This window comes from Rutilus rutilus (genome assembly GCF_951802725.1).
Source record: "Rutilus rutilus genome assembly, chromosome: 22".
NCBI classification, from domain to species: domain Eukaryota; kingdom Metazoa; phylum Chordata; class Actinopteri; order Cypriniformes; family Leuciscidae; genus Rutilus; species Rutilus rutilus.
Genome location: NC_140227.1, coordinates 26,795,854 through 26,821,824, shown reverse-complemented (window position 1 = coordinate 26,821,824; position 25,971 = coordinate 26,795,854). Strand labels below are relative to the sequence as shown.

Here is a 25,971-nt window from a genome sequence, read left to right as displayed (position 1 = left end):
TAATACAAATATATATTTTTATTAATAATTAATACATTGCAAAAATTTGATAAATTCTATTTACACACACACACACACACATATATATTAGTACTTTTATTCAGCAAGGATGTATTAAATTGCTCTAAAAAAGTAAAATAATAATATAATAATAGTATGTTAAAATTATAATAATAGTAAAAAATTTTTAAAGATGTATATTGTTAGAAAATATTTCTATTTTGATTAAATGCTGTTCTTTTTAACATTTTTTTTTTTTCATCAATGAATCCTAAAAAAAATTTCACAGGTTATGAAAAAATATTAAGCAGCACAACTGTTTCCAACATTGATAATAACTTTGTATCAAATCAGCATATTAGAATGATTAGAATGATTTCTAAATAATCATGAAGACTGGAGTAATGGCTATTGAAATAATAAATAATATTGCAAATTATTATCATCTATTATTAATATTTAAGTCCCTTTCTCAGTGTATGATGCCCTAAACATGCAAAACATTTTCTCAAGGATGTTAGCCAGTGTTTTTGATTGTGAGGATCAAATATGAAACTCGTATTGATGGACTTCTTCTCTGATTAATGAGGGACACACACACACACACACACACACACACCGTGTCTAGCGGTTATAGCCCTGTATTTATAGTTAATGAGTTGTGATTGTGTTTCCTTGCACTTCGATCCACTGATAATGTGAGGATTGTGGCAAACTCTCCGAATCCTGTTTTTGTCTCATGAGTCACTGGGTTTTGTGAGTGAGCCGATATTCCTGGGTCTCTATGGCAACGGGATGTGTGATATCGACTGGATGGTGCGTGTAGGCTGTAGTGTTTAGCAACCATTGGTGAAGAGTGGAATTCGTAGTTCTCTGCTCCGTTAGCTACTGTCAGCTTTGCAACTTGAGGTTGTATACCAAGTGTTTGACTAACAAGGGAGGACATGTTATGGTGTTTTTTTCATGATGAGGTCACATTTTAGAGAGAGAGAGAGAGAGAGAGAGAGAGAGAGAGCTGCACTGATTGCACCTTTGAAAGGGACACCAGTTTCACTTCCTTTAACCTCTGACCTCTTTGCTTCTTTATTCTGTTTGTCAGATAAAAGAACAGTTGGGAAATAGAGAAAAAAATCAAATAGCTAAATAATTTATTTATTTATTATTATTAGTATTATTTTAGAACATATTTTAACATGTATTCATATTTGTTATTTATAATTAAAGATTCAAATGTTAAGTAATTTAATAGCATTAACATAAATTGTTATTGTTTCATGATTCATATTAATCAATTAACTATTAACAATACTCATAATGTATAAAATACAATAATTATGTTTGATAAAAATAATATATTTCATAAAATATGAACAAAATTATAAAGATTTTATGCACACATACACACACACACACACACACACACACACACACTCACACACACACACACACACATATTCAGTATATATATATAAAATCACAATTACTCGCATTAACATTGTGTATATATATATATATATATATATACATATATATATACTGTGTGTATATATAATACATACATACACACACACACACACACATACATACAATTATTATGGGTATATATCATTACTTGAATCTAACAACAAATTTGTAAAAACAAAAAAAAGCCTATATTATTGATTCATCAATATATATTGATGAATCAATAATTATTCATTGATTGATTGACAAAATGAATAAATATTTAAAGTTTTGACAGAATTTAAAAATGTAATATATTGTGGTATGTAACTAAAAACGTATTTTACCTAGTCTGGATATTAGTGAACTTGTGATCCAAAAAAAAACATGCATTTATATTTATTGGCTGTTTTTTTTCTTCTTTGGCTTGAGATCCTCTGGAGAAACTAGGGCAGTGTTTTATTAAACAAGTGTTCCCTCCAGACTCGGTTAATGTTGTCCACACTGCTGTTGTGCAGAGCAGCCGAGTTTAAACCAGTGTTGACTTGTATTTTTACATAGAACATTATCAGGAGAGTTTCACTGCAACATGAGAGAAAAAGAGAAATATTCCAGTGGCCCAGATAAGGATGTGACTTTTAGAGTGTTATAGTATAGCGTATACACTATGTTCATAACATGGACAACACTGAGGCATCTTGGTGAAAAATCTTTGGGCTTTAAAATGTAAAATATGACTATAATTTTCATATAAATTGGCACAAAAAATACATTTAGCCAACTCCCAACAACTTATAAAAGTAGCTATATCTTTTGATGTGTGAAAAATCAATAAAAATGCTTTTCAGCGTCAGTTCTCCAGGGCAAAATGATGCATCCTCCACATGATGCACCAAGAAACACTTACAGCGTGACTAAAAGCTCTTTATAGTCTTATCGAAAGTCATCCCTTCATTATTATCAATTTTATTCCCATCTTAAATGCCTTTTGTGCTTGGAGAGTGAGGCTAGATCATGCAATACAGTCTGAACGAAACTTCATAAGCTTCTAATCAAGTATATATTTTTTTTGTTAAAAGCAAATCAATCTGAGCTTCTTCCTGCTGTTCCTCCACTGTTCAGAGTTCTCTAATTCTTGGTTTGCAGAAGCGCATTGAGTCTAGTTTCTCTCATCAGTTACGCCTGTCCTCCACGCTGCCGTTAGTGACAGTCAAATTACACAGTGCTTAATAGTGACTTAATGAAGCAGCTCAAACCTGCTAATCGGCCATTATGAGACCCTCGGAGAGCCTGCCATCCGGAACGGAGAAAGAAAGTGACATTAAACTCAGCTGGTTGTATTGTGTAAGAGCTCACAGCGCAAGATTTGATGAGGGGAAAACGAGCAAATACATTAATAGCGATGAGAATTATTTATTTCAAAAGGTTTCCATTGGATCTCTCTCTCTCTCTCTCTCTCTCTCTCTCTCTCTCTCTCTCTCTCTCTCTCTCTCTCTCTCTCTCTCTCTCTCTCTCTCTCTCTCTCTCTCTCTCTCTCTCTCTCTCTCTCTCTCTCTCTCTCTCTCTCTCTCTCTCTCTCTCAAGAGTCTGTTTGCACTGCATCCTCAGATATCATATCTCAGATGAGTACAAATTATTCATTTCCATAGTTACCACATAAGAGCGTGCAGAAATTAGATTATGAAAAGGCAGATGTCCATCTTTAGGATCACATTGTTTGTCAAGCATATGTTTATTCATTTTGTAGCATGTGAACTGATACATTGTGGTAGCCTATTTATTATTGGTTGCAAGTGATTTTGCATGTATACAGTAATTTGTATTATATAACCAGAGCCACACAAAATAATGTGGCTTATCAATGAAAATACAGCCTCACAGAGCAATAAGCCACTAGACCCAATTAGAGTAATGCTGTAGCTCTTTTAATAAGACCTTTTCCTCTGAGAAAACCAAAGCCATTATCACTGTATAATTGTCTTTTATTTTTAGTGAGGAAGAACTTTGTCCTGTAGGGTGGAACAGGTTCATGTGCATCTGTCATCTACAGTAAGTGGTCATGTCACGTCAACAAGTCTGGCTGAAATTATAAGTCCCAGATGGTGTTGATCATATCAACATTAGAGATTTCTTCACCCACTGGTTTCAGTGTGATGACGATGAAGATGATGATGATGATGATGATGTGACGTAGCCTGTACAGAAACTAACCACATCAGAATCTGCCTGCTGTTTTACACATACATCAACAAAAGTTTGTGGTCATTTGATTTTTTTTTACTCTATCAGAATTTTCCGTCTTTTATGACTACATTGCTTCCCCGCCATTGATGGAATTTTCCGTCTATCCATAGCCCCTTTCACACAGCGCGATGATCCCGGCAAATTGCCAGAACGCCTTCTGTTCGAACGCAAACACGACCCGGGATTGATGCCGGCATCGATGCCGGGTTGGGGACCTAGTAACATTGCCGTGTTCAGTCCCGGAACGCGCGCTGTGTGAACAAAATAAATAATAATGTATAATGCCGTAGGCTAATAATGCCGCGTCGTAGTGATGACGCTGAAGCCGGGATCGTTTGCCAGCTGTGAAACGGTACGTAATGCGCAAGTTTATGATCGAATCAGAGAAAAAAATGCACAAGCGTGGTTTCTCGAGAGAGAAATCGCAGCTCATAAGCAAACTTAAGACGCTGCTGAGACATTACTAGTCACATCGATGTCACGTGTCTTTACGGGATTTTTACGGGTTGTGTGTGAACCGGTGTGAACGCACTCTCTGATTCCGGAAAATCACTGCCAGTGTGAATGAACCAAAATCAAACGAACCCGGGTCAAATCCCGGGTCACTTTATCCGTGTATTTTCCGGAATCTCTGTGTGAAAGGGGCTCATGTTTTCACTGTTTTACGGGGGGCGCTTTTACACATATTCTGAAAGAGTTCTGAATCTCCGGATCAAACACAGGGAAAGAAGAAGCAGAAACAAGAGATAGAATCATCAAATGTTAAATAGCATTTAAATCAAAACTGCCTAATGTTACTAAATGAAATGTCGACCCAGGACGGGCTATAGGACTGTAAAGCTTTGGGGGTGTTGATGGACTAATCTAATCCATCAATGTTTTGATCACACACTTGTGACAAAAACACGATTTTCTCAGGTTATTGTTCAAAATGTTGCTTTAAAAAAAATGACATTTCCCATTCAAGTGTTGATAAAAAAAAAAGAATGCACCAAGTTACAAAAATATGAATTTTCAAATATGCGTATAAATATTCTGAGGGCCATGAAAGTTTTGTGAAAATGATCAAAATGCTGGCGGTGGCTGGCAACTTAAATAAAATGCTGGTGGGGAAAAAGCTGCTTAATATAGCCTACTTTTTTTTTGTGGAAACTGAAAGGCTAAATTTTCAGGATTCTTTGATTCAATTTCTGATTTATTTGTTCTTATTCTTAGCTGACGATCCTGTGAGACCTGAATGCAGACCAAGCTGTCCATTTAAATCACCTGAAATTATATGTTTCAGGATTCAGTTCAGACAGTTCAGACAGCAACAGTGGCTATTCAGAAGAATATAATTCTCTTTAATGGTAAAGATACCGTGTCAACTAGTAGTTGAGGTAATTGTCAACCTTTAGTATGATGGAAATAGACTGTATCTTATGTAAATAAGACTAAATCGGGACAAAGATTCAGATCAAGACTATAAAGTCAACATGAACTCAAAACTGACCCTTGATTCTTGAATTTATTGTGAACTAACTATCTTAAATATATAAAAAGGAATGTGTTTTAGTCCACTTTTCACCATCCGTTCAATTCCCAATGGAAAACAATCACATCCCCCTAATTTCCTGAAAGTGCATCACATTACGGAGTCAATTAGTTCACGAATTACATTTCATGTTGATCCTGACCAAGAAACCTAATGAGATCCAGACCAGAGCCATGATTACATATTTCGAGGCTTTAGATTAAGACCACTTTATACGCTTTCCTCCATTTTTTTAAAAAAGAAACAGATTTAAGCTGTTTAACAATATCATTTTGCAGTAATTAATATACTGTTTGGTAGTAGGGTCATTTTAAAAGGCATCCTCGATGTTTGTCGTCCTCTAAGCTCATTATGAGCCTTAATCGCATCATCCACAACAAACAGTGGCCGTTTCCTCCTCATTGGCTGGTTAATTTTATTTTTGCCTGGCAGCCAGCACGTAATTTACAGATCGTAAACTGGTCCAGGCTGTTCCTCCATGTTCTTTACAGACATTTTTGTTGACACGCATAAATAAAATCTCAAATATTTCTCCTATACAAAAATAATTCTGTCAGTAATTACTCATCCCTCATGTCGTTCCAAACCCATAAGACTTTCTCTCATCTTCGGAACACAAATTAAGATATTTTTGATGAATTCTGAGAGCTTTCTGTACTCTCCATTGACAGCTACGCAACTACCACTTTGACGCTTCAAAAAGTTCATAAAGAGATCGTAAAACTAATCAATATGAATCGAGCTGTTTAATCCAAAGGTGGGTGGTGTGGCGCAATGGATAAGACACATGCCTTTGGTGTGAGAGACCCGGGTTCGAATCCACTGTGAGACACCAATGTGTCCCTGAGCAAGACAATTAACCCCTAGTTGCTCCAGAGGCGTGCGACCTCTGACATATATAGCAATTGTAAGTCGCTTTGGATAAAAGCGTCAGCTAAATGAATAAATGTAAATGTAAATGTAATCCCAATTTTCTGAAGAGACTCGATCGCTTTATATGATGAACAGATTGAATTTAGGCTTTTATTCACACATAAACATTGATCAGCGAACGTAAACAGAAGCTCAACCGAACCTGCTTGACACTCGAGAACAAACCTCTTGCAGAAGCTCAAACGTGCTGTGTAACACAAGAATGAACCTTATTGGTTCTTTCAGAAGCTCAAACGTGCTGCGTAACACGAGAATGAACCTCATTGGTTCTTGCAGAAGCTCAAACATGCTGCGTAACATGAGAATGAACCTCATTGGTTCTTGCAGAAGCTCAAACGTGCTGCGTAACATGAGAATGAACCTAATTGGTTCTTGCAGAAGCTCAAACGTGCTGCGTAACACGAGAATGAACCTCACTGGTTCTTACAGAAGCTCAAACGTGCTGCGTAACACTAGAATGAACCTCACTGGTTCTTGCAGAAGCTCAAACGTGCTGCGTAACACTAGAATGAACCTCACTGGTTCTTGCAGAAGCTCAAACGTGCTGCGTAACACTATAATTAACCTCATTGGTTCTTGCTGAAGCTCAAACGTGCTGCGTAACATGAGAATGATCCTCATTGGTTCTTGCTGAAGCTCAAGCCTGCTGCGTAACATGAGAATGAACCTTATTGGTTCTTGCTGAAGCTCAAACGTGCTGCGTAACACGAGAATGAACCTGATTGGTTCTTGCTGAAGCTCAAACGTGCTGCGTAACATGAGAATGAACCTGATTGGTTCTCGCAGAAGCTCAAACGTGCTGCGTAACACTAGAATGAACCTCATTGGTTCTTGCTGAAGCTCAAACGTGCTGCGTAACATGAGAATGAACCTGATTGGTTCTTGCTGAAGCTCAAACGTGCTGCGTAACACTAGAATGAACCTCATTGGTTCTTGCTGAAGCTCAAACGTGCTGCGTAACACGAGAATGAACCTGATTGGTTCTTGCTGAAGCTCAAACGTGCTGCGTAACATGAGAATGAACCTCATTGGTTCTTGCTGAAGCTCAAACGTGCTGCGTAACACGAGAATGAACCTGATTGGTTCTTGCTGAAGCTCAAACGTGCTGCGTAACATGAGAATGAACCTCATTGGTTCTTGCAGAAGCTCAAACGTGCTGCGTAACACTAGAATGAACCTCATTGGTTCTTACAGAAGCTCAAACGTGCTGCGTAACACGAGAATGAACCTCATGAGCTTCTGTTTACAATAACTGATATGTGAGTCGATGAATGTTTATATGTGAATAAAAGCCTAAATTCAATCTGTTTATCATATAAAGCGATCAAGTCTCTTCAGAAAATGTGCACTGAACCACTCAATTTATATGGATTATTTTTACGATCTCTTTATGAACTTTTTGAAGCGTCAAAGTGTCAGTTGTGTAGCTGTCAATGGAGGGACAGAAAGCTCTCAGATTTCATTTAAAAGATCTTCATTTGTGTTCGAAGATGGACGAAAGTCTCACGGGTTTGGAACGACGTGAAGGTGAATAAATTATGAAAATTTTAATTTTTTGGGTGTACTATCCCTTTAAATGGACATGTTAGCTGAAGATTCGTGCTTCTCTGAGTTTAATTTTCCCTCAGAAAAAGACCCCAGTCATCTCCAAAGAGCAATCTCCAAAAAAGCAGCGGTTTTAGTTATTTTTACCTGAGCCTGTTTCGGCATGGCACAATTACAAACCATTCAACAACAACCATTCATTACTTTACTAATAAATTCTGAACAGCAGTGAATTTCTGATTCATTATACTCGACGATCTCTCTTAGCTGGAGATCCTCCGAGACCCTCAGGACCCGAATGCAGACAAGCTGTCCATTCAAATCAACTGAAAAGTGTTTCAGGATTCAGTTCAAACACTCAGCAACAGTGGCTGTTCAGAGGAATATAATTCTCTTTAATGGTAAAGATAGCCTACCGTGTCGACTAGTACTTGAGGTAATTGTCAACCTTTAGTATGATGGAAATATACTGTGATCTTGACTCTGAAAGTTTCATCATCAAATCTATATGTGATCTTAAACACTAAATGACATCTGTCACATTTTATAGTGTCTCTCCACAGATGATTGTTGTTTTTCTTGTGTTAACTGTTGCATTCATCAACAGATCAAAGGAACGAGCAGCTGTAGCTGCATATATTTCCATCTCAAAGGCTCGCTCGATGCTCTCTTCCACTCCACACAAACACACACACACACGTGGAGAATAAGGTGAAAGCCCAACGCAAGACGCACAACTTTGTATGATAACAATGACCTGAGCCCACCCACACTCATGGCCCATCTTACTCATCCTGCTGTTCAGAACACAGCACATGATGAATGACAAGCACTAGAGCCTCAATTGTGTCTGTGTCTGTGTGTGTGTTGTCGGGATAAACATCACTCTCAGGGACAGGGTGTGAGTGAGTGCACACTATAGGTTGCTAGGTGATCTACCTTTCTGTGAGTGATCTAGCTGTGCTGGGCAAGCAGAAAGCAATTTTGGGGATGGCGAAGAGTGCTGATTAAAAATCTGATCATATTCAAAGACTAGGGGTCGGTAAGATTTTTTATTTTGTGCAATTTTTGTTGTATTTTATGCTAATTTATTTGATAAAAAAAAAAAAAAAAAAAAAAGTAATATTGTAAAATTACAGTTTTACAATTTAAAATAACTTCTATTTGAATATATTTAAAAATGTAATTTATTCTTGTGAATTTTCAGCATCATTACTCCAGTCTTCAGTGTCACATGATCCTTGAGAAATCATTCGTATATGCTGATTTGCTGCTCAAGAAACATTTCTTATTATTATCAATGTTAAAAACAGTTTTTTTTTTCAGATTTTTTTTTCTTAGGATTCTTTGATGAATAGAAAGTTCTAAAGAATAGCATTTATTTGAAATGAATAATAAATGTATGAATAAATTGCTGGATGAATTTCAACTGTCAAAAAACAAACAAAAAATCTTAGTAGACAGTAGTGTAAATGTAAAAATATAAACATATATGCAAGGGAAAGTTTGTATATAAATTCCAGCAGGGCAGAATACTTCATATTATGATTTATGAGCAAGATTATCATGATTTAAACTTAATCATATCTGACATGGTTCTTCCAAACAATATTTTTTATAATATTGCTGTCTGTGGGGTGAGATAAACTCAACTTTTCTCAACTCTATTCCCACATTGTGTTACAGTTTCTGTCGCTGAAAATTGCCAACGCCCATTGATACTGAATGACTTCTGGTGACTTTATTTGCTGAAAATGTGTCTGTTATGTCGCAAAATATCATGCATAATGAATGAGAACAAATAAAAATAAACTTAGAGAAAACCAATTTAATATTTAATGGCTTCAAACAATGATTTTTTTTATATAAATGTAAAAAATGTTTTTCTGTTCTTTCAGCACGCACAGCATTGTGGGATATCAGAGACAGTAAAAGACATTATGCTGCCATTATATATATATATATATAAAACAAAAAACTATGAAGGCATCTTTTTAGACATGTGTGATGCAAACATTGGATTCAGACATACGCTGATGTCCTCTATATACAGCACTGCCTGTTCAGGTTTTGGATAGAGCCTTGTGATCCACTGATGCTTTGCATTAACAAATACTGATACCTGTAACAACCCAGCCGCTTTAATGCACACTTGACCCATCAGCATTAATATACGACCCATTAAAAAATATTTCAATACAATTAAAACAAGCTGCAGTGATCTATAGCAGCCTGTTTTGAAGTCCGTTCACAAGTGAGTTTTGTGTATTTCATGAACAACCCAGAGCATATTTAAAATAGAGGCGTCTATCAAGGGAACACCGTTAAAAGCCAATGCCAAAGACATCAAAAATGTGCTCCAGTTCGACTGATGAACATTAGGAATGTTTTTAGTAGGCCAAATGCAAAAAAAGAAAAAAAGTAGATCACCAACTTGATTTGTAGGTCAGACTTTTTAAAAAGTGCCAATGAAAACCAGAATCGAAGGACATGGGAAGTAGTCCATGATCACGCTACCAGATCCAAACCTGTTGTGCTGGATTCTTAAGGGTAAGTAGGCTATGCATTTCATGGTATTCATCAATACTCAGTCAATTGTTATGTTTCTTGAATGCATTTTTCTAGACTTTATAAACTCAGATTTCAGTACATTACTACCACAGAATGCCATGACGTAGCCCTATGACATTAAAGACAATGCAAATGCAATAATGAGGTATTTGATACACTTCAATTAACATTGTTAAACAAAGTGCAGCTCCTGTTTTTGACAGTCAGTGACCTCATAAGCTCCTCCCCCATTCCTTTTAAAGACACACTGTTGGCCAATAGAAAAACAAACAACAAATGCCTGTTTTTGACATATAGATTTATCATTATAGGTGTAATTAAACACGCACAGAGTGTACTCTATCTATCTATCTATCTATCTATCTATCTATCTATCTATCTATCTATCTATCTATCTATCTATCTATCTATCTATCTATCTATCTATCTATCTATCTATCTATCTATCTATCTATCTATCTATCTATCTATCTATCTATCTATCTATCTATCTATCTATCTATCTATCTATCTATCTATCAGAACTCCATTACCCATCAGCCCCCTCTCCTGATGCGTTCAGTTAGGGGGCGGAGCTTCAGAGCTCATGTGGAGGTGGTGAGAGAGCGGACAAGTGCGGACAAAATCCAACTGGCAGCTACAGCTAGACGCCGCGATTTTCAATTGGGAGACTTTCGCATATCATGGAATTAAACGAGGAATCCCGGCCGGAGCAGTTTAGCCGCTGACCACATCTCCAGTGTTGCATTCCCGACACGGTCTCCTTCTGAAGAAGGTAAAGTTCGGCTGAACTCATGTTACTGTACTGCGAAGAGACACATCAGGCAGGCAGTGGATGTGTGACTGATGCATCCATCAGTGAGTGAGTGCAGAACGGAAGTTTGACAATGTGGGACGTTGTATTGATGAAAGCGTTCGATGCGCTGATTGATGTTGTAACAGTGTAACAATTTTACAACGATTCAGTGTAACAGTGTCAAGTGCTGCTGAAGGAGGCAGGTGGACCGCAGACATCATCGAGACTGTGGATACGGGCATTTAAAAGACATTCAGCCGTCGGGTTTTATAGTATTAGTGTTCATAGTGTCTTTCTGGATTGGAGTTTATGCAGTAAAGCGGTTTGTTTTGTAATGGGTAGATGCGTTGTTCAGTTCGAGGCTGCTGAATTCTGATTGGCTGTTTATTATCACCTGTCAAATTAAGCGTTTAGGTTTGATCTCAGCGTACGGACAACGTCAAGGTGGATGTCTCCGCTGTAGATGTCTGAGTAAAACTTTGTTTATTTCACACGGGGAAACTGTGGTTTGTATAGTCAGATAAGTTCGGCCTCCACATTTAAAACCTCAGACTGAAAAAAAAGAAATTCGACTCATGTGTTTCAGGGACAGCCCACATACATCTGTCATTCCTGTTTGCTTTAACAGGCCATATATAATCTTCAAATTGTTCATTTGGAACTTGTGTAAAGTTCTAGAAGATCCCCAAATACCATGCGTTTAACTTAAGTTACATCTTTTTAAGGCCTATGCATATAAACAGCTGGAACAAATATAATAAGATGGTTTGCTGTTAATTTAGGTAATTATTGTTATAGTAGGCCTATAATGCATTATTATTGTTCCTGCACAGATGTCAATGCAGTACTTATCAACTTTATTTCAGTCACTAAGTAAGGGATAATGTACAGTCAGGCAGTCATTATCACAAAATACATCCCAACAGGGTCTTTTATCACTTGATTGTCCCGCTACATATCAGGTAAATAAATAAATGGATGTGAAATATTGATCAGAGTATTATTTTATTATCTTCCAAACAGTAGAGCGTTGGCGCTTGCAACGCCAAGGTCATGGGGTTGATTCCCAGGGAAAGCAAGAACTGATAAGAATGTAAATGTGTACCTTGAAATGCAATGTAAGTCACTTTTGAATAAAAGCGTCTGCCAAATGCATAAATGTAGATAGAACATGAGCACAGTTTTCCAGGTTTCCAGGATGAACGGTCAGTTGTACAGCGTTGGCTTGGGCTACAGTAATTTTTCAGAAACATTTGACCATTGAATATCGTGATTGAGTTCCATAAAGCTGTGTAATAAAATAAAGTAAACATCTGCATTATTCACGTGGGTAATATTTGAAATTCAAACAGAGCTTGAGGTTACGAGGAGGTAGTTTATCAGATGTTTCACAGGTAGAGCATGTTTACTGTTCAAATAATAATTTGTCTTTACAATCAGCCAAAGAAAACAAAGTTTAGTTCTTTTCCAATAGTGCATAAACTTTCAGTTAAGATAAAGGCAGATATCATCTTAACAATGTCAACCCTGTATTTGTTTGCATTACTTTGATAGGCTATATATGTTGAGCATCTTTGCAGTCTGTTCCTTATTGATGCTCTCTGGTCTCATCTGCCATTGATTGAAACATATCATTCATCTCCAGCTGTCTAGCTGACTGTAGCATTGACTCAGTGTACGATCACAGAGGAGATGTGTGCGCTTTTAGTTATACATATTGCTAATAATTTCAATGCTTCTCCCACCAAAAAAAGTAAAAAGTAAATAATAATAATAATAATATGATATAGGCCATATATGATAACTATTAGATTTTAATATATTTAATTAAAAATTACATATTTTTTATTTTATTTATTTACAACAATTAATTATATATCTTTTTTTGCTAAATATTAGATTCATTTAGAAGTTTTCTTGAAATAAAAATGTTACTACAAATAATTGATTTGATCAACTATAATAAGGCTCTTCATATGACACATTTCATTTGGCAGGCTTGTAATCTTCTTCAGTGCATCATTGTAATTTATCATATTTCAATCAGCAACTAAATCTTTAAAGCTTACCAAACATATAAGACACGCTCTCTCACTAGCCCTGTAACATCTTTATTGTTGAGCCCTCAAAAGGTCACCCTTAACCACTAGCTGTCCTTGAATAATACAGACATTATAGTGAACCAAGATGCTGCATTCAATTTCAGCCCTTTAGAAAGGTACGAACAACACTGCAAAAAATGTGTACATAATTAAGTGCCTTTTCAGTATGTAGCACAGCTGTATTATTTCTCATTATCCACCCATACTGTACAGCAGAAGGACCTTGAATTCCATGCTTGTGCTGTCTAAAACTAGGCCATCTCAAAATGGCAAATTCTCATTTTCTCGAATCCATCCCCATGGCCCTCATGCTATTATTGTCTCGCTATCTCCATGTCTGATAATAACCTACATATAATGTCTAAATAAGATGAATAAAAGGCATTCGCTGATTTTATTGGACCTTAATCTGTTTCATATCTTGTCCGCAGGCACACCGCAAAGTGGAGCAAAATGTCGGACAAAATGTCCAGTTTCCTCCACATCGGGGATATCTGCTCCCTGTATGCGGAGGGGTCCACCAATGGATTTATCAGCACTTTAGGGTAAGACAACAATCCTCATGTCGTCACCCTCTGTGTGGACATCAGCGTTTAAATAAGAGGAAGTTCATGAAAATACAGGAGCACAAGAGGAAGAAGAAAGTGAGGGTAAACCGCATTCAGAAACGAGAAGTAACCACATTCAGAAACGAAAAGTAAATGTTTTGTGGCTGTTCTTGTGTAGTTGGATTTCTGGTGCGTTTTCCTTATGATATGATGAATGGCAGTTGCTAGGGCATTGCTTGGAGGTTGGCCCGAGACAAAAGTCTCTATTCTGGTTCTTAAAAGTCAGATCACATGGATTTATTCCAAAACTTTGCATAAAATTTGATTGGAAAATATGGAAAGCTGTTTCTCCCGCCTTAAAGTCATGATGAAACGGGAGTAGCGACAGATCTTTTCTTGTGTATTGTGATAAACATCCAAGCACAACAGATTATTGACAAAAAAAAAAAACATTTAGGGTGGAGACTTGGTTCAGTTTTAGTTTTATGTTCACTCTGGCTACTTTTACAGGCACAACTTTTGTTCCAATCAGACTGAATTCATTCCGATTGATGAATGAATCTGAACGTAGTGTTTACATGAACGCTAAAAATGTGATCGGGTTAATCTGCACGTTTATATGTCACAAGCTTCGAATCAGAATAGATTTTTTGACATGCACACACTGCACGAATAACAACCATTCTCCTACATTGGTTCTTTATTTGTTTTAAACAGCAGACTTAATATTTATCCATTTCTGGTCATAATTTGGAGACAATGAGCATATGAACCGTTGTGCCTTGCTGCTTATATTTATCACCCAGTAAAAATGCCCCTTCCTGCGCCCAAAACCAGTCATCTGTGGGACAAAACAAGGACTGTTGGGACGTTGTCCTGCTCCACTTCACAGACGCTGAGTAAAAGGAGAATTTTAGAATGACGGGACACATTTATATGACACTTTATTCAACAGGAAAAACAGCTCGCTCCGCGCGTGTCATACGTCATTACGCTATTTCAATGTCATTGCACATGCGCAGTCCAGTCCTTTCAGTTTAGGTTTTCAATCCGATCAAGTGTTTACATGTTCTCTCGATCGGATTAGAAAAGGAATGAACCACCCCTTTCAATCCGATCGAAATTTCATTCGGATCGAGCTCAGTCGGATCGATTAAGGCGTTTACATGAAGGCTTTTCAGTCCGATTGAGCCGTCAATCCGATTACTAACGGATTATTTGGTTGCATGTAAACGTAGCCACTGTCAGTCCATATCCGATTGGAATCTGATCTAAAATGATTGACATCTACATTGTGTATCGCAACTGTTCAGATCCGATTTGGGTGTTCCATGACACTCTTTCGTTTTCCGAAATATCTGCATTGGCTTCTATGGCAATAACGTTGGTAGGTAAAGGCCAACAACAACAACAACCGCAACATGGAGTGGTTTGCAATACAGATGTTGTCTTATTTATAACATGACAATGTGTAGCCGCCGCGCTGGACAACTGCGTCTTATGAGGTAGCGGCAGAAACGTAGTAGGCTGGTATGAGCGGCTTTATTCCATGCTGTTGTCTCCGCCGGTTTCAAAATATGTTATATTGTCATTTTCTACTCGTCCAGCATTTTGCAACAACACAACAGCATGTTGCCTATAACAGCGTCTGACGTTTACATTATACGTGGCATGAGAAAGTCACATGAACCACGAGAAATCCGATCAGAGCAGTCAGACTGAAATGGATTTCCAGAAATGCGATTTGAATATGATTTCAAACCACATATGAATGTAGCTCGAAACGAACTTGTACATTTTTTTTATTTTTTGTTGCCATTCACACTTTCTAAATCTGATCGGATTTCAATCGGATTTGGTCTGACAGTTTTTTTTATTTTTAGGGTGAACTATCCCTTTAAGGCTACATGTAGCCTTAAAGGGATAGGTCACCTAAAAAATAAAAAAAAGTAGCCCATGATGTACTCACTCTCAAGTCATCCTAGGTGTATATGACATTCTTCTTTCAGACGAATACAATCGGAGTTGTATTAAAAAATGTCCTGGCTCTTCCAAGCTTTATAATGGCAGTGAATGGCTGTCTGTCTTTGGATGTCCATCAAAGCGCATCTATTCATGATAGATAACTCATAACTGGGCGTTAATAAAGGCCTTCTGAAGTGAAGCGATGCATTTCCTTGAACTGACGCACAACGTAATGACAAACGCAGTTGCCCAGCCCTGTGTGTTTGAACTTCGAGAGGCGTCAATTGCCGTCATCGCGTTGTGCGTCAAGTTCAAGGCTTACTCTTTTGGCGTAAATCGATGCATACGGCCGTCTGCCGGAAGCTAGTTATTTTAGTCGATAAACTTTTAAATATGGATATTTTTCTTACACGAACACATCACTTCACTTCAGAAGGCCTTTATTAACCCCCCGAGAGCCGTTTCGAGCACTTTAATCATGAATAGATGGTCAGCCATTCAGTCCCATCATCAAGCTTGGAAGAGCCAGGACATTTTTTAATACAACTCCGATTGTATTCGTCTGAAAGAAGAATGTCATATACACCTAGGATGGCTTCAGGGTGAGTACATCATGGGCTAATTTTCATTTTTGGGTGAACTATCCCTTTAATGATTGTAGAAGTCCTGCAGAAGTCTGGTGATTCATCCGAAGATCGAGTTATATTTAATGAAAGATTATGGGCTCAAAATAAACGGTAACACTTTACAACTTAGTCCCATTACAATACATCAATAGTGTAGCAATGCTTGTGTAACGTTGGCCAGTATGAGCTGTACGTGTAAACCTTACTCCCCTGGCCCCAAGAGACATGCTAGTGACTGGCGTTAGAGGCTGCGGTCTTTAGTGTCCTTGTTAGCGCGCTTGCCTCCCACGACAGTTCAAATCGTGCTCGGAACGGGTCGAATAGGACCAGTTATATTTGGTGCCATGACCCGGATGTGTGAGGTTTGGGGGGTTAGTGTAACGTAGGCCAGAAAGAGCTGTGCGTGTAACACTCATTCCCCTGGCCTCAAGAGGTGTGCTAGCGACTGATGCTAGAAACTATATTCTTTAGCGTCCTTGTTAGCGCGCTCGCCTCCCACGGTGGAGACTTCGAATTGGTCGTTCGAATTGGGGCTGGTCGAGTAGGACCGGTTACACATGACGCACAGCTAACACAAAAATCACTTTTAAACCAAGCAGCTTTCTGTTGGGCAACGTGTCAAATTTGCGTGAGCACGGGGAACATTTTCGTTCTTGTGCGAAACTCACAATCGCGCTGATTCTTATTGACATTTCTGGATTTCACCATTGAAATTGTAGTGTACTCAATATGGTCAATTGCATTTGAACATTTCTATATAGTATTATATTTCCCCACTGTATACACCCCTATCAGAAAAGACGTGGCACATTTTGGACAGCAACCCACCAGTTACATAAAGTAGATTAATAAAGTGATACTAATACAGGACAAAACGTTGTTAGAAATGCCAGTAGTTGCGGCCTCCTCCGTTCTCTTTTCTGTATTCTGCTCCAGTGTTCCTCGCCGAAATGGAGTCAAGTCTCAACGCTGCCCTCTTCATGTCCTTCCCCCTGGGAATGAGATTGTCTTGGGTTAATCACACCCTGCCACTTCCTGGCAATCAGCCCCCTTTGCCAGCCTGCGTGATGTCATCACACACATCGTCACCCATCCATGGCAACAAAAGCAAGCGTGCGGCTTTGAAGAACAGAACGTTGACAGATCTCATTTGTCAAGATGCCGTTGTGCTGTTGTTGTGCCTTGTAATCACTTTTTCTGCCTTTCTACCGTGCGCACGTCCTCATGAGCCACAGCTATTTTTAGCCACACTGGCGTATGTGGTGTGTAGTGTTTGTGTCAGTGCCACAGAGAGACCTTAGCAGGGTTGGGATAATGAGCCACCTGGTCTGCAGCTGGGCACAGGGAACCAAAACGGACACAACGCCAATGTGATGAGAACTGGCTGTCCTGGTGCACGCGTGTGACTGCGTCAGTCATGTTCAACCGGACAGAAGCCACCTGTCCATTAGTCCCTGGAGAGTGTGAAATTCACTTGCCAGGTCACATTTATGGTGAACGGATGAAAGCTGGATGCAAATTACGTACGGACTTGTTGCTGGTTCATTTGAATAACTTTGTCAATATCCAGTGTTTTGAAGCCTCTGAAGACTGTCAGACTTCTTGTACAGAAACTATTGTGCATTATATTGTGTTTTAAAATCCTAGTAGGCTACCTACCTAGACAGCATAGGTGTCATAGGCCAATTGTACCTAAAATATCCCTCAGTTAGTTTAAACACACCTGTGATTATCAACAATACTGTGTAGTTTTAATTGTTTGTGACATTTGAATGCATTTATGAAGCCAGAAATTAGGCAACTTGTACAGAGATTCAATCTATGTTCATACACTACCGTTCAAGTGTGTGTGTGTGTGTGTGTACCTGTTTTTCTATCCCGGTGGTGACTTCAACCTGAATGCATACAGACTCATGGGGACTCGTGTCACAGTGGGGACCTAAATTGAGGTCCCCATGGGTAAACAAGCTTATTAATCATACAGAATGAGTTTATTTGGAAATGTAAAAATGCAGAAAGTGTTCTGTAATGGGTAGGGTTAGTGTAAGGAGATAGAATATACCGTTTGTATAGTATAAAAACCATTAAGTCTATGGAGAGTCCCCACAAAGATAGTAAATCAGACGTGCGCGTGCGTGCGTGCGTATGTACGTATGTACGTATGTATGTATGTATGTATGTATATATATACATACATACATACATACATACCCACACACGCACACACACACACATATATGTGTGTATATATATATGTGTCTGTGTGTGTGTATATATATATATATATATATATATATATATATATAAACATATAACACATATTATATATAAAACTGTTTGATTTGTACATGCCTTTTAGGCCTACAAATGCTGTGTAGGTTTATTTCAGATGCATTTGATGCCGAGAAATACTGTGTAAGTTCAGTTTGTTTATTCTAAAGTGTGTATAATTTATAAGGGTATGACGAGACCCTTGCTCACAGTTACTGTCAGAGATTTTTACTGGATTTTCACTTTAAAATATTGAGATGGAGGTCGAGACAGTCTATATAACTGCAGATGATGATTATTGTTCATTTAAGGACATAGTCTATTTTTGGCATTTTGCACATTCGCATTCCCATTCATCCTCTTATGTGGCCCAAAACTTACTGGTTCCTTTATTCTCCGCTCAAACCCAAACAGGAATGGTCCATACCATATCACTTCATTTTTTTTTATAATTTGAGAGAAGTTGACAACCATAAAATTTCAGTTCTGGTCATAAAGGCTCAGCTGACTCACTTTGGTTATAATTCAGTTGCCACTGTGTTTCACAACCGAACAGAAATGTATTTTGCTGCTGTGTGAATGTATCCAATAAGAGTTTGATTTCCAGTGACTCATTCTGGCTAATAGAGATATAAAAAAAGTATAATGAGAGGCAAATTTTGGTGTCATTACATTATCACTGAATGATTTAATCAGTATAAATGACATTTGCTTTTAACAAGTGGAAAAGATAACACCTTGGCTCATACATTTAAGCAGATAAACCTTTCAGGAAACACAGACCTCTTCATGTGCTAATCGTTTCTCTTTCACACTCTTTCTGTATGCTTAAATGTAAGAGAAATTGAATTAAAGACAAAACAACCCTACACAATATTATATTTCTAACTGATTTACCTTGAGCAATGAGCTGTTATAGTGCGACTAGATATAAAATATATAAACTGATATGTTTATAGTTATAATTGGTTTGTTTGCATTGATTTATGACTTATTTATTTATATATATTTATAGACTAGAGACAGGGACATTCTCAATCTGTTGAATATTTTTATTGCATAAACTCCTGTGTAAAAGTCCTTAATATTTTCCCCCTTTTTTTGAAGAGAAAGATTGTACATTTATAAATGTGTGTATGTGCTAAAATTTTATTTTTATAACTTTTATGGGTATGCTAGCCTATAGATGACCTCTATGCTAACAAAAAATGTAGCATCTTTAAATATTGTGCCTTATTTGATCATGCCATCAGCTACTAATAGCACTGTAGTACTATGAGCTCCGAAATCCCCTTTCCCCACAATTTGTGCAGAAAACGCGATAAATGGCTGTATAAAAATAGAGATACTTGATATGCTGCCTCCAGAGAAGTTGTCTGACTCATGTCTCTCATCTCTGCAGTCTGGTGGACGACCGCTGTGTGGTGCAACCAGAATCTGGGGACCTGAACAACCCTCCTAAGAAGTTTCGAGGTAAGGCCACATATGTCTCCTTAACTGCGGACTCTAGGGTGCTTTAATTTTTTTTAGATATCTCTGTGGAAGATGTTTGGAATTTAGCCTCTTAACTGTGTAATTTTGGAGCTTTTTTTATTGGCTTTTTTCCTTTCACATTTTTTAACAATCATAAATTTGGTATCATTCGAAAGCTTGAACTCAAAATTCATCCTGTGAAGACCTTTTTAAAATCGGACATTACGTTATCGTGTTGGGGGGAGTTAAGGGGTTAATGGATTTTTTGTGTGATATCTGCTTGTGTGGTATTGTTATGGTATTATCCTGCCGTGTTGTCAGTGACTGTAGAGATATCCTTTGGCCATGCCACTTTTAGCACACTCAAACTTGTCTGGTTTAATTTGAAAAACATGCTTCCAAAATTCCTTTGAAACTCAAGAAGCATATTTATACATATAGTTCACTGCAGTTTTTCTAGCTGAAGTGAACCATAGTGGCTGTAAAAACAACTTTTATTAATTTTCCCAAATTATGATAAAAGGGGCAGAATATGGATTAATAAAGACTTGTTTTCCAAGCAGTTCCTTGCAAAATACTATGTTATGACTTCAAAACACTTTTACCATTAGTGCATGATTTGCAAAGTAATACATTTTGACATTTACATCACATAACCAGCTCCATATGTATGGCTTTTCTGACATCATTGTAAACTTGCCCGGTAACTCACCTGGTAAAGTATTGGACCTGTGATGCAGAGCGCCGCTCGAGTCCCATGAAACACAAATCACAATAAAAGACAAGCTTTGGCATGGTTGTGTTTTTATCTCATGATTGATTTTGTCAACACTATCAGTTAGGTTAAGTGTAGGTGGTACGTCATTTTCAATGCGATAGAGCATTAAAGAGATGTAGTTTACTCAAAAATGGAAACTGTCATTTACTCAGCTTAAGCATGTTCGCTTGATGTGCGAAAAACCAATGAGGTTCATTCTCGTGTTTGAGCACGTTTGAGCCTTCCGCAAGAACCAATGAGCTTTGTTCTCACGTGTCAGGCAGGTTCGGTTGAGCTTCTGCAAGAACCAATGAGGTTCTTCTTGTGTTACGCAGCACGTTTGAGCTTCTGTAAGAACCAATGAGGTTCTTCTTGTGTTACGCAGCACGTTTGAGCTTCTGTAAGAACCAATGAGGTTCTTCTTGTGTTACGCAGCACGTTTGAGCTTCTGTAAGAACCAATGAGGTTCTTTCTTGTGTTACGCAGCACGTTTGAGCTTCTGTAAGAACCAATGAGGTTCTTTCTTGTGTTACGCAGCACGTTTGAGCTTCTGTAAGAACCAATGAGGTTCTTTCTTGTGTTACGCAGCACGTTTGAGCTTCTGTAAGAACCAATGAGGTTCATTCTCATGTTACGTAGCACGTTTGAGCTTCTGTAAGAACCAATGAGGTTCTTTCTTGTGTTACGCAGCACGTTTGAGCTTCTGTAAGAACCAATGAGGTTCATTCTCATGTTACGCAGCACGTTTGAGCTTCAGCAAGAACCAATGAGGTTCTTTCTCATGTTACGCAGCACGTTTGAGCTTCTGTAAGAACCAATGAGGTTCATTCTCATGTTACGTAGCACGTTTGAGCTTCTGTAAGAACCAATGAGGTTCATTCACATGTTACGCAGCACGTTTGAGCTTCTGTAAGAACCAATGAGGTTCATTCTTGTGTTACGCAGCACGTTTGAGCTTCCAATAGGAGACCAGATCGGAATCCCTGATGCCGTAAGCATATGTTGCCTGTCAAACACCTTTAAAAGGTGCTATATATAAAGGCTGTTTTCTGTTTGTGTTTTCATTTGAATTATGTCTCACCCAATTTTGGCAAAATAGAAAGGTCAGAGATAGTGTTATATTCAATGTAGTGCAAATGAGAATGTTGCAGAAAAATGAGAAAGCTAATGCAAGTGTGCTCCTTATGCAGAGTTTAGTTCCCGCTGTAACACACGTGTCTGTCATTTTTTTGGTAAACTTGAAGACCTTGATTAGCTGGTTCAGGTGTGGTTGATGGAACTGGGGATAAACTCAATAGAAATGGAGCTCTTCAGGAGCAGAATTGAGCTGTGACTTTACTTTTTGTGTGGTGGAAAAGGAACTGATTTCTCTCCTTAAAGATGAAACCTGTCAGAAGTTAGCTAACCTTGTCCTCCAGGCTGCCCTAGGAGAGCATGCTGGGAGAAATCTCTGAGCCCCTTCTGTTGGTATATTGCTCTTATGACAGCCTGTCACATTGTAGCTTGATATGTTAGGGATGCTTAGATCAGAATTGGCGGAGGGCTTCAATTAAAAAGAAAAACTGAGGAGTTGTTATGGGGCAATGACAGCACTTAAAACGTTTTTTTATTTTTTTATTTGTTAGGTCAAGTTGAAGTAGAATTTGGAGGTAACAATTTCAGTTTAACACTTTTTCAGTGTGGAAATGTTAGTTGTCGTGAAATTGAAATTCACATCTATTTTTGTTTTTAAATGCATTTTAATGATCTTATTATGAACAATCATTTTTTTGTGATCAACTATTTTCAATTGTAATATGTACACATCAGTTTGGTTGTGCAAATATAACAGTAACATGCTTAGTACTGTATGTTGGCATATAATATAGAACATAAACTATATATATTTATTTATATATGTGTGTGTTTGTGGATTTATTCACACAATGAAAAGTAAGATATAATAGTTACTAATCATTAGGCAAATGCAAAGTTACAGTTAATCTCTTACTGGCATAAAATGCGTTTTATATATGCGCTTTAAATATGATAGTAACTATTTCGTAATAATCACCCTATATATATATATATATATATAGTTTAATTTCCCCATCTCTACATAGTATGCAAAAGAGAGCTGTGAGCCAGTGACTGTCACTGAAATGGTATTAGATAAAACAAGCATGTAAATATGGTTTGAAATGTGTGTCAACTGGTAAATGAACTGTCATGACCAGCTGTTTAAGGCTGCAGTGGTGCTTTGCATGTGAAGTGTTCAAGTCTCTGCCTTGACACTGTTGCTCATTTCTGTTTCATAAAATATTTTTTGCCCAGTCTGAGGGCTTTCTTTCTGTGACTTGTGAATTGTTGATGTTTTGATGTGCTTCACACCGTTATATTACCTTTTAAGTCCATCTGAGGTTCCTGAGTGCACATAGCGTATGTAGAACTTTTTTCTGCACAATCCTTACATTTTTGAGGGAAGTTTATATCTCTCATAATTGCAATAAAACTGTAATTTGGCTTCAAGTCAGTGATTCTTTCTGTCCAAGTCTGTCCTGCTACAGCATGAAGCTGCTGAAGCCATAGCGTCCTCCTTTTCAGAGAAGCTTTCTGCTTATTTGGCTTGAGGAATTGGAGGGAGTGTTCAAATATACTGCACTTCTGTATGATTTTTTTCCCCCGAAGCCCACTTTGAATATTAGTCCAGGCTTCTTGAACCGGAAGAAGTTGTAATTTAGTTTGACATTTTCCATCCTGCCGCGTAACACTAGAATGAACCTCATTGGTTCTTAGAGATGCTTAGACGTGCTGCGTAACATGAGAATGAAACTCATTGGTTCTTACAGATGCTTAGACGTGCAGAATGTACCTCATTGGTTCTTGCTGAAGCTCAAACGTGCTGCGTAACATGAGAATGAACCTCATTGGTTCTTGCTGAAGCTCAAACGTGCTGCGTAACATGAGAATGAACCTCATTGGTTTTCGCACGTCGAGCGAACATGCTTGAGCTTCCGTTTACAATAACGGATGTGTAAGTTGATGAATGTTTATATGTCAATAAATAAAAGCCTAAATTCAATCTATTCATCATATAAAGCGATAATTTCTTTTCACAAAATTTGCACTAAACCGTTCGATTCATATTGATTAGTTTTACAATCTCTTTATGAACTTTTTGAAGCATCAAAGTTGTAGTTGCATAGGCTGTCAATGGAGGGACAGAAAGCTCTGATTTCATCACAAAGATCTTCATTTGTGTTCTGAACATGAACGAAAGTCTTACGGGTTTGAAACGACATGAGGGTGAGTAATTAATGACAGAATTTTCATTTTTGGGTGAACTATCCCTTTAAAATGAACTGTTTTTGCTACTGTACCTTTAAAGGACTTGTTTGTTCAAAAATGGAAAGTCTGTCATTGTTTACTCAATGGTGAAAGCAGTTGTGCTGCTTAATATATATATTTTTCACAATATAAAAGTCTGCACTGTCAGTTGTGATCATTTTAGTGTGTCTAAATTACTGACCTTAAACTTTTTTGAAGTTCACTTTGGCAAGCTGTTTCAAACTCCCCAAACAAACTTTGTTTTGCCCTGATTTTGTTTTAATGATGCCATTGCCACAGTAGTTTGTACTTCGATTTTAGCTTGAAGTATATCGGAGCCTTTAGTGTTCTTGTGCTTTGTAGAATGAGCTGTCAATCGCTCCCGACACTGCTCTCTGTGGTTGCTCATGAGGATGAGTGGATGTGGCAGATGGATGGGTCTTTGTCAGCTTGTTTTGTATGCCTCTATGTGTTGGCGTTTGCTCAGGAGTTTATTGTGTGTATCTTAGCATGTCCATGTGTGGCTGTCAGTTTGATTAGCACACTTTGGCTTAAGTGTGACAGACTTTGATGGACAGATATTGTGTTTTTATAGGGACTGATGGATGAAGCTGAGAGTCAGACACCTCTATAGTTAGCCAGATGATTCTCCCTGTCTGGTGTAATATATCCTCAAACGCCTCATGGAAGGGCAGAATACTTAGCTTTTAATGTTATAATGTTAATGCTATAGTGACTACCCGAAATAAAATAAAAAAACAATTAAAAATGGCACTTTTTCAGTAATCAGTATTCAGTAGTCGTAAACTTGATACTGTATACATATAATCCAAATTCCATATTGTCTTGAGTGATGGCAAAACAGGTTAGTCATTGGGTTGCCTGAATAACTAGTCAACTACTTAAAGGTAGGGTAGGCAATTTCGGAGAGGCTAGCAATAGCAAGCTAGCTTTGAAAGCATTAAATCCCACCCTTCCTTCAGAGTGTCTACAAAGCCTCCTTCAAAACACATGAACACATACAGCAGTGCTTCGCCTTCTGAGAATATAGTTCCCAGTATGTATACGGTTCGAAGATGGCTGTGTCTCATGTGACCTTGTTATTTGTACACGCTGTGACTATGCAAATCACATGTAAATAGGAAAATGTTGCCGTTATTTTGTCACTTATTGGGAGCAGTATGCTAGCTGGAGCCATTTACCTCCAGTCTTTGTGCTAAGCTAGGCTAGCGGTGGGTGCGTCAGAAAGAGTTACGGCACGCACGGAGATGAAAAGGGTATGTATTATCTAACTCTGGGGAACAGCACTTTTTTGGTATGCACTTTGTCATTTTTATGGCCTCTGAATAAACATTTTTGAAGACGTTTTCCTGAAGGACATTGTGTGCGGGCTTCTGTGCTTCTTCAACCAAAATTAAACTAGAAATATATATATAAACTAAGAAAAAAAAAGAAAGAAACGTCCCTTTTTTGGTATTCCGTATTTTAACGCTAATTATATAAAATCCAAACAAGCTTTATATATTTATTGGAAAGGGTTTAAACAAGGGTTTTTAATGCTTGTTCATTGATCCATAAACAATTATTGCACATACACCTGTGGAACAGTCCGTAAGACACTAACAGTTTATAGGCGGTAGACAATTAAAGTCACAGTTCCAACAACTTAGGACATTAAAGAGACTTTTCTACTGACTGAAAAACACCAGATCCCTGATCACCTGTGTGAAACTGCCATAGTCCTGCTTCAGGAGGCATTAGGAGCAATAAACTACAATGTCCGTAATGAAAGAGCTACGGAAAGACTGATGATTGTCCTCGCAGTGCCAAACCATGTGTGACCATATGCCCCCCCAG

The 25,971-nt window shown here is 37.8% G+C and overlaps 1 protein-coding gene across 5 annotated transcripts in view; it reads left to right on the top strand.

Annotated features, from left to right (window-relative positions):
- Nucleotides 1-10,830: 10,830 nt before the first annotated feature.
- Nucleotides 10,831-25,971, top strand: part of itpr1b (inositol 1,4,5-trisphosphate receptor, type 1b) — a 131,864-nt gene continuing 116,723 nt past the window's right edge. For all 5 annotated transcript variants that reach the window (XM_084394709.1, XM_084394707.1, XM_084394710.1 and 2 more), the window contains exons 1-3: nucleotides 10,831-11,045; nucleotides 13,600-13,713; nucleotides 19,981-20,051. In XM_084394709.1, coding sequence (XP_084250835.1) covers nucleotides 13,622-13,713; nucleotides 19,981-20,051 — 163 coding nt within the window. In that variant the 5' untranslated portion in view covers nucleotides 10,831-11,045; nucleotides 13,600-13,621. The remainder of the gene's footprint in view (nucleotides 11,046-13,599; nucleotides 13,714-19,980; nucleotides 20,052-25,971) is intronic.